Source organism: Crocodylus porosus, unplaced genomic scaffold (assembly GCF_001723895.1).
Source record: "Crocodylus porosus isolate Cpor-Errol unplaced genomic scaffold, CroPor_comp1, whole genome shotgun sequence".
NCBI lineage: Eukaryota > Metazoa > Chordata > Crocodylia > Crocodylidae > Crocodylus > Crocodylus porosus.
This window is the reverse complement of record NW_017728907.1, coordinates 29,011,866-29,021,910: the sequence shown is the minus strand read 5'-3', so window position 1 is coordinate 29,021,910 and position 10,045 is coordinate 29,011,866. Positions and strand designations below refer to the sequence as shown.

Below are 10,045 nucleotides of genomic sequence, written 5' to 3'. Positions count from 1 at the left end.
CCCCCTTCCCCCACCCCTAGTACTTACCAGCTTGGACTAGCTGTAGCTCCCTGCTGCAGGCATCAGGGACTGTCTGAATCATCAAAGCTCTCTCAGTCGTTGGCAAAGATTTGGAGAGCTTTGAATTGATTCGGACCTTTAAATTGGTCCCGATTTGACTGGCATTTGGAGATTCGGCCATTGTATCAGGCCGAATCTCCTCTGAATCGACTCACCACTAGAAACTTCTCACAGCCCTAGTAAGTATTGATATGTCCCTGCAAAATGGCTTGATTTTGTTGATTTAAGCATTTTCTAACTTCAGTGTCAGAACATTTTTTACTAGCTCTATTGATCCTTTCCCTTAAGAGAATCTGTATCATCTCCTTGAACAGAAATTAAGCAGGCAAAAAGCATGTTTCTCTTGTATACCTGGATCCACGTGAGTTTTATCAGGATAATAATATCCATTTAGGGAGTATGATTTCTCTTCACAATCTTAATTGATGTATTATGGTAGCAGAACTATGTAGTGTGCACCTAGCCAAAGGGACAGGAATGAGCAGTTGTAACATGAGAGAGGGCATCTGAAAGCTCCTTAAAATTCAAACTTAATATAGGCTTTGTGAACCTAACTGAATTTCTCTGTTCCTTTCCAGTTTAGGTCTAATATCAGATTCTTTTCATATGTTCTTTGATTGTACTGCTCTGTTGGCTGGGTTAGCAGCTTCAGTTATTTCGAAGTGGAGATCAAATGATGCTTTCTCTTATGGGTAAGTAATTTAGACATAACAAGCCAAATGTTATACGTTACAGAAGTGGTATTTAAAAATAGTGTTGTGTTTCTGGAAGGCAAGTTCGTGACATTTCTAAAATGTTTTCATTATTGTTAACAGACAAAAATCATGTAATGAAACCATGTATTCTGCATGGGCTTGCTTACTATAGCAGTTAGGTCAGGTTAGTTCATTTGTGTTATTCCATTCAAGGTAGCTTAGTTTAACACAGATGAGGGAATTGCACTGTAAACTTGGGATATAAAAAGTGATTTGATTAGCAGATATTGGAATAAATGCTTATTAGAAGCTATAGCTTTAACTGCCCTACCCAAAGCATTACTTTTTTGAGAGTATGCAGCATTCAGCCTTCAAGCACCACTGTTTGCTGTGGGCCTTCTGCTTTGTGTGTAAAATACTGTAAAATTGAAGCTGGAGGCATTTGGATGTGGATGGGAGTTAAAGTTATGGACAAAATGTGAGTTATTCTTTGAACTAACAATGCAGAGAATAGATTGCAGGAACAGTGAGTTACTATTAGTTTTGTTTGCTAGCATTCATTCTTGTTGGATAACAGTCAAAATGAAATCACTTTTCCGTTCGTAATCAGTGCTTTTCATAAACTAGACTACATATACCTAACATACATGTCATATACTCAATCAATCTGGTTTTGTTTTTCTGTTTTAAAATGTTAGGAATCCCACTGATACTTTCAAAATGCCAAGCGTTTCAGTGATTAAGTGAAAGTTAATCTGGTTCTTTCTCTTTCTTTCCCCCCTTGTGAAAACAATAATCCATATAAAACTTAATATTTTGAATAGTGTTGCTTTGCCAGATCTAGATGTACCTGCATCATAATTGGGTTCTTCACTGGTCTTCATTGGTCACTGCAGACTCTGTCAAAGGCTGACTTTTGTAGGTCAAACTGAAATCTCAACTTCTGTTATCAGAAGGATTTTTTTATAATTCATGCCCTGAGAACATGTTTCCTACAACCAGGAATAGCACAACAGATGTGCTCCCCAACTTTACCAATAATGGAACAAGTACTATAGTTTTGGGTTTTTTTAGAACTGCAGTGAATTTGCCACAATTTACCTAGAGATATGTATCTTGTTATGACTATTTGGTTAACACCTAGCTACTCATGTGGCTTCTAGTTATGCGTAACTGACTGTCGTTGATTTAGACTGGGGCAGGCAATTATTTGGGCCCATGGGCCACATAGGCAGTTCTGGAGAGCTGCTGCTGGCCGGTCAGCACTTTCACCACCCCACAACAGCCTGGACCTTGTGTACCCTGTAACTCCTCGCGGCCACAGCTAACAGTGCACAGCCACAACCTCAGCTCCTGGCAGGTCTCTTGGTGCCTGGACCAGACAGAACCTTCACATCCTGCTGCCCCCTGGGCATGCAGCAGGGCTAGGGTGGCTCCATAGCTGGGCTGCCTTCTCTAGGCAGTCCAGGTGGTGGTGCTGGCTCTGGCCCCAGCCCCGTGGTGCTGGCAGGGACCTGTGTACACAGCTCCACCCCGTGCCTGCTCTGGACTCAGCCCAGTGGAGTGGACCAGTTCCAGACCAGCCAGAACCCACATGCACAGCCCCAACCCAGTCTGCCCTGCACCTACTCCAGGCTTGCCTGCCCACACTAAGCAGTGGCAACAGCAGTCATCATTTCGCTGCTGTGGGGCCCTTCTCACTGTATCTGCCCAGAGCCTACACCAAGGCAGCCCTGCCGCTCCTCTCCACCGCTGTCACTGCCACCTCCAGGCTGCCCAGCAGGGCAGCGATGGCTCCTCTGCACTGCCAGAAGGCAGCCCAGGCAAGGGCTCTGGGTGGCTGCAGCAAGAAGGTCTCAGCAGCAGCGAAGGTGGGGCTGGTTTTCCCCCATGCCCAACAGCCACTTCTGCCTGGCCATTGCTGCGGCTGCTGCTGCTGCTCAGTGTGGGTAGGTGAGTCTGGAGAAGGTGCAGGGTGGGCTGGGGTTGGGGCTGTGCATGTGGGTCCCCACCAGTGCCATGGGGCTGGCACCAGTGGTGGTGGCAGCCAGAAGGAGCTGCTGTGTTGGCTGCTTAGAAAGGCGCTCCAGCTGTGGAGCTGCCCCAGTCCTGCTGCGTGCCCAAGGGGGCAGCAGGATGCACCATGGGCCAGACAGTGCCTGAGCCAGGCAGGACCAAGGGACCTGCTGTGGGCCTCCAGGCCATATTTTGCCTGCCGCTGATTTGGACTATTAGGCAAAAAAAGTGTCTGTCTTAATAGATCCAATATATGAAGCCAAGAAAAAGCAAGGTAAGCTGACATACAGATAAGTCTATTCACTTAGTATTTTCTTGTGTAGAAATTCTTTTACTCTTCTTATGTGTAGCAAACAGCAGTGAGAAAACCATAAGTCAGTGTTTGGCACTGTTTGCCTCAATCATGTTGACACTAGATAAGTACTTCTGTGTTTTCAGTATCTAAATAGGAGTATTAATATCTAATATTGCTTGTTTGATTCTTCCAAGATATGTTCGAGCAGAAGTATTGGCTGGTTTTGTAAATGGTCTGTTCCTGATTTTCACAGCATTCTTCATTTTCTCTGAAGGGGTTGAGGTATGTTAGGACATCAATTGCAGTAAGTCAGTCTATTCTGAGAAATAAAGGTTGTTTTATAGACTTACTACTTTTGTATAATACAGCACATTTAAGAGAATAGGGTTAGTTTAAGTTATTGTAATGGATTGTGAGTTTGTTCATGTTCATAGCCAGTTGAGCGAGAGACGTGAAAACCATGTGAAGTCAGCACTGGATGTAAAGCAGCATTTTTTTCAGAGTATCTATATGACATTGAACAGACAGTATAATGAAGTGTGTATTCGTTTCAGACCTAATTCATCACTACAGAAGAAATATACATAATATTTTATTGTTCTTCCCTATACTTCTTACCTTTTGTGACTGAGACTTTTTAAAAGCTTTCGGAGTTCATTTGTAAGCCAGAGCTTATTGATTTACTAATTTATCTCTTGGAAGATTGTTTTTATGTCACAATATTTCTCCATCTAGTCAGTTAGAAAATGGACAGTATATTGCCTCCTTTTAACAGTGTGATAAGAGTATAAATGGTGTTCTAAACTTGCTTCTTTTTTAGAGAGCATTGGAGCCTCCTGATGTTCATCATGAAAGACTTCTCCCTGTATCTATACTTGGATTCATTGTAAATCTCATAGGAATATTTGTTTTTCATCATGGAGGTCATGGGCATTCACATGACTCTGGTATGGTGCTTGTAATACTCTTTCTCTCTCTTTGTTTTTCCCTTTCTTGGTAGTTTGTGTTCAGGTCCCTTTCTGTCCTCCAGCCAGAGCTTGGTTGTTTAATGCTTTGTGTTTTTTGGGCCAAATCTGTATTATTCCCTTTTAACCCAGGGGCTATTGGTGACAAAATAAGCCCTCCCCATTCCACCTGGTGCGTAGCAGAGACTGGTAGACAAGACAGCTTGGAAGCAGTCTTGATTACGCACCTCAGGGCTGTACTCAGGCTATGCCTTAGTAAAGCCTGAGAGTAGCACTGAAAGGGACACTTGGATGTATTCCCAAGTCACCTGCTATGCACACACCAGAGACCAGTAGTTAGACTGGGATGGGCAAAATACAGCCCATGGGCCAGATCCAGCCCACCAACTGATTGCATCCAGCCTACAGGCAAAGAGTGGGGAGGGAGTCCTGCCAGTTAATTGGATCCAGCCTGTGGCTGCCCCTGTAGTGCTCTGTATGGGGCCGAGCACCACCCAGGGCACCCCGGACTGTGCTCCATTGCACATAGCTTACCAGTGGGGCTGCTGCTTGGGTCCCCTTGCCTTCAGTGGTGATGCCTCCTTCTGCTTCTACTGTGCTGCTCCGGGCCAGGAGGAAGTTTCAGCTGGGTGGTTCCGGCTCCAGCTCCTGGCTGCTTTCCACCCACTCTGCCCACCTAGTGCGGGCAGTCAAGTGGGTGGAAGGCAGCTGGGAGCTTCAGTTAGGTGAATCCTAACGCAGCGTGCATGTACGGGCTCTGGCTCCAGCTCCTAGCTGCCTTCTGCACACTCAGCCGCCATGCCAGGAGGGTGGAGTAAGTGGAAGGCAGCCAGGAGCTGGAGTCAGGGCTCCGTGTACTGGGGCAGGAGCCACCAAGCTGAAGCTTCCTTCCCGTAGTGGTGTAGCAGTACATAGCCTACAGAATGGGGTGGGCCACCCAGGCCATGGCCCAGCCAACTTTTTATCACGTTAATTTAACTGTGCAGTTAAAAAATAGTTACACAGTTTTAACCGGAATGACAATTGCACATTTGTGGGTTATACAAATTAATGTGCTATAAGTTGGTTGGGCCATGGCCCAGGTGGCCCACCCCGTTCCATGGTCTATGCGGCAGGAACAAGAGGAGCAGCTGCTGCTTGAGGTAAGGGGAGCTGAATGGCAGGTGCATTGGGATCAGCCAAAGCAGTTAGCTGTATGCGCTGGCTGGGGCTGGATTGGTGGGTGTGGGCTAGAAGGCAGTGCAGCCTGTTCTAGTGCAGAGCACCGTGGGGAGAGCTGTGAGTCACACTGTGCAAGTGAGTTATGCTACATGTGTCCCCTGCCCCCTCCTCGCTCCCCTTATGGGGCCTAGTACCCAGGCAGCCAAACACCTTCCCCCCAATGCGCAATTCTACCCCCACCCCTCACAGGACAGGGTCTGCCCTGCAACCCTGCCCTGTGATCCCAGCTTCGCCTGCCTGTCTTGCTCCTGAACACCACACCCCACTGGCCTGTGGCCCCATCCCACATACAAAGTTTTGGTGAGTTGTTACAGTGGGGGGGGGTGCTTATGTGGCTTGTGACAATTCATCAAAACCCCTGTGTGGCCTCTGGGCCCAAATAATTGCCCACCCCTGAGTTAGATGGTCTGGAGCAAATGGGCAGGGCTTGTTTTAGCTCTCCTGGTGTTGAAAAGGAAGCTGTGTAGACATTCCCTTGGTATCAAGCTTAAATTGTGTACATGCATATATGTGTGTGCGTGTGTGTGTGTGCAGTTTTGAGAAGTTTTTACTATTAGGTGTCAGTCTCTTCCTTTGATTCCCAGTAACTGGGAAATGTAAAATGATTAATCTGCTTTCTGAAACCTGTACTTTTCTGCACTTGGAAAAGGTTTTTAAAAATTTTCGGTTAGATAAAAGGTTTCTCTTTTTAAATAAGAAACATGATCTAACATAGAGCACTTGAAATAGCTGAATAAAATAAAATTGAATAAAATTTCACTGTAGGTTGGAAATCATGTTTCTTAGTATTTTGCAATTATTTTATATTCATTTTCAGAGGAAATGTAAGATTAGTATATATAAGTATGTATATGGTCAATATCCTGAGTTTTTTTATTAGATTAAGATGCCACACAATTTTCCAACATAAACTATAAACCCTAATTCAGTCTGACAACCTTTGAGCTTAAGTTTTTAAAAACATATGGTACAACTCAAATGAGTATTAATACTATTCTCACTATCCACAGTTGGAAAGGTGTGTGTGCATATGAGAGAGAGAGACTTTTTTTACTTTCTAAAATTTTATTATACAAATATTAAAAACAAATGGTGAAAGTGCAAAGGCATATGGCCCTCTCTGGGGCTAAGCATGAAACGGTTGTTAGCAACAAAAAATACATGTCACCAGACGTTGAAATCCCCTCCCCAACACTCCTCGTGGGGTTACATATGGGACCAGGTGTCTGTCTTCCACCTTGTAGAGTGCCCCCTCGATGTCCCAGTGTGACGGGGGGAGAGATAAAATGTATGTTATTACAGTGATATTAAATGTTCAGCCTGGCTTGATTTGAAAAGATAGCAGTGTATCTAATGAAGTGTTATGATGTGTTTCCAAGCTAGGTAAGTATTTTATGCAGCAGTATCGTTCAGAGAAATTTAGAACATAAATTTTTGGTATTCACACTGTTCTACTTGAGCTGCATAAAAGTAAACTGAGATTTGTTTTGGAGGATGTGCATGAATCTTAAGTAGTTTAGAAATTAATGGAAGCACACAACTTTCTCACTATGATACTTGTTTTATAGGGCATGAGCACAGCCATTCTCTGTTTAATGGTGGTCTCAGCCATGGACACAGTCATGGAGGTCATAGTCACAGCCATGAGTCCAAACATGGCCATGGCCACGGACACTCTCATGATCATGGGCACTCTCACAGTCAAGATTATTGTCATGGTAAGTATCTATGATTACAAATAAAGATCCATGCACTTGTTTTGCTTCAAACAGGTCTTTGTAAATAAAAGAGAAGATGTTGGCAACTTTCCCCAGCCAGTTAATACAGGTTTCCCTCGATTTATGCGGGTTTGATTTATGCGAATTCACTCCTATGCGATATATACCTGAAATACGTTATATGCAAGGTAAATTTGCTGCTATGCAGTCGGCATAGGCATGCTGCCCCGTCCCCCAAGCAGGTAAGTCTGTGAGTGTGTGAAGAGAGGGGAAAGGGACATGGGGCCAGGGCCCCACTCACCACAGCCCCTGCTGCAGCTGCTCTGGGAATGGCCGATGCCTCTGGGCTGCACCGTACCCCAAGCCCCAGAGAGCTCTGCTTGCCCTGGGGCACCGTGCCCCGAACCACACGGTGCGGTGTAGTCCAGCGGCTGTAAGCAGGCGGCGTCCACCGCTCCCAGGGCTGCAGCAGAAGTGGGCAGCAGCCTGCAGTGGGACAAGAGCAGGCTGGGGCCGGTGGCAGCACCAGGCTCTTCCTGGCACTCAGGGTGGGCTGCAGCGATGGGAGTGGGGCTGCTACCCGCTGAAACCTGCCCTCCCAGCACCACTGCTGAGTGTCAAGAAGAGCCTGGTGCCACTGCCAGCCCCAGCCTGCTCTCACCCCTCTGCAGGCAGCTGCTTGTCCCTGCTGCAGCTCTAGAAGCGGTGGACACCACCTGCTTGCAGCCGCTGGGCTGTACCGCACCTGGGGGTTTGGGGCATGGTGCAGCCAAGCAGCTGCAGGCAGTTGGTGTCAGCCTCTCCCAGGCCTGCTGCAGCAGGGGCTGCAATAAGTGGGGAGAAGTGGAGCAGTGGGCAGAAGTGGGGTAAGTGGGGCTGCCACCCACCCCAAGCACTGCAAAGAGCCTGGTGCTGCCTCTGCTACAGCCCCAGGAGCGGCAGATGCCACCTGTTTGCAGCCACTGGGCTGTGCCGCCCCCTCTCCCCACCCCTTCCCTAACCCCAGCCTCACTCCCTCCCTCCCTCACCACTATGGGAATGCATCCCTATTTGTTTAATTGTAAACTGGGTTCGCTTTATGCAAATTTGATTTATGCACCATTCCCTGGGAACTCATCTACCACATAAATCGAGGGAAACCTATATAGAAGTAATGTTTTCAGATGTTAGTGTCCTAATGTATATTATGATCCACTTGGATCAATATTGCTTCCTTTTAAGGCAGACTTTGGATGCTCCTTTATGTGCATTGTTGTAAAATCAGCACTGCAATAATGAATGTAGTTTAATATTCGTGATAGGAGTAGTAGTAAATATGCAACTTAGAAAGCAGAGGAGAATATGCATGGGAAGAAGAGAAACATTTAACAAAGGACATTTCTAAATTGTCAGACTTATGTCCCTGTTAACACTGCATTGAAATGTGCCATGCTGCTCTGTGGAAGTAGTGTAGCCTCCTTCACGGAATATTGTGGGCTAGTTAGTTCTACTCTTATTGACTCAATTAATTAGTTAAAAGCGTGGTAATATACTTGTTATGCTGTTTAACTTACACCAGGGAAGAATAGAACTTTAATAGTGCTCCTTTGTTTCAGTAGTTTGATGCTAGGGGAGAAAAGATTGGGAAAGAATCAATTCTCAGGTGAAAGAAAAGCCACAAAAACTGATCTGATGTTTTTCTTGATGACAATAAATCCTATCTAAGAATACTCACCGTATGAAGGAAAAAACAAATTGATGAAAACAGAAAGTTCAGCAATGTTATTCTGCTTTCAAAGAAGAGAATTGAAAGGATTTACTAGTACAGGAAAAGAAACTTTCAACAGTAAAAGTGACATGGGAAATTTAATGTTAAGATTAATATGTTTTATATAGCTTTTGGGTTATTGTAGAGATGTCTTTGGAATATTAATATTCTTGGGCTTTCACTTTATTCAATAACTTTTAGTTGGAAACGGAGTACTTGCATTTTCAGTGCTCTGCTGAAGCTTGCCTCATTGCATTTTTTTTCTTTTGGACTACAATTTTTGATGGCATTTATATACTCCAAATAACTATGAGCCAAGGGCTGTGCGTTTTGTACAGCTTTGACTGTGCTTTGAGAATTCAGCAGAAGTAAGCTTTTCAGATAGATTAAATAGTGCGTATCTTGCTTAGTGTCCATTCTCCATTTGGTTATGAAGAATAACTTTTGGAAAAGAGCATTCCAAAAATATGCTACTACATGAGAAAATTTAGTGTTTTACCTGTTTTACCCCATCCAATCTTGACATTGTTCAGTTTACATTAGATACAGATTTTTCTATAGCTATATGTTTCTGTATAGGAAATACAGTAATCTTCACTCTTCCTATGATGAGGTTAATCTTCAGATTCAAAAATGTACCTCTTAAGAATAAAGACCAGCTTAATTTTGTGTCTGGTACAAAAGAAGTATGTTGCTATTCTTAACATGTTTATTACAGCAGCATTATGCAAGCCAGTACATTCTGAATGCTTATACCCTATTGTAACTTCATGCTGTTATCCAGGAAGTACTTTACTTTCCAGCCAGAGTTTTGACTAATGATTGTGAACAACTTTGTGGTCTACTCAAACGAGCTTGAGAGCAGAAGACAAAACAGAATTGATCAGTTTGAGGATAACTTTTATATAGCTTAATTTGTCAGTCATTTTCTTTACAGATGATCACTCTTTTGAAGCAGCTGCAGGATCCAGCAAACAGATTTTACAAGGTATGAAATAAATAAGTATAGTAGTGTATTTGTTTAGATCCTAATGCTGCCTAGGTTCTGACTTGAATATTGGTGATGTTCTTTAGTTATTAATAACAAACATGTTTTAGTGGCTTTGATTTTTTGTAGAAGATAAACCATTGTAAAAGACTAAATACAAGAGTGACCTCATTTTTATTTTTAAAAAACCTAGCTATTATGGCAACACATGCTATGGAAAATAATGAAAAAGCATAGTTATTTCATAGACATTAGGGCTGGAAGGGACCTTGGGAGATCATCGAGTCCAGCCCCCTGCCCAAAGGGCAGGAAGTCAGCTGGGGTCATAGGATCCCAGCAA

At 44.2% G+C, this 10,045-nt stretch overlaps 1 protein-coding gene across 2 annotated transcripts in view; it reads left to right on the top strand.

Annotated features, from left to right (window-relative positions):
* SLC30A7 (solute carrier family 30 member 7) overlaps positions 1-10,045 on the top strand; it is a 53,129-nt gene that overhangs the window by 13,344 nt on the left and 29,740 nt on the right. For both annotated transcript variants that reach the window (XM_019531018.1, XM_019531019.1), the window contains exons 2-6: positions 639-752; positions 3,261-3,348; positions 3,887-4,013; positions 6,821-6,970; positions 9,655-9,705. In XM_019531018.1, coding sequence (XP_019386563.1) covers positions 639-752; positions 3,261-3,348; positions 3,887-4,013; positions 6,821-6,970; positions 9,655-9,705 — 530 coding nt within the window. The remainder of the gene's footprint in view (positions 1-638; positions 753-3,260; positions 3,349-3,886; positions 4,014-6,820; positions 6,971-9,654; positions 9,706-10,045) is intronic.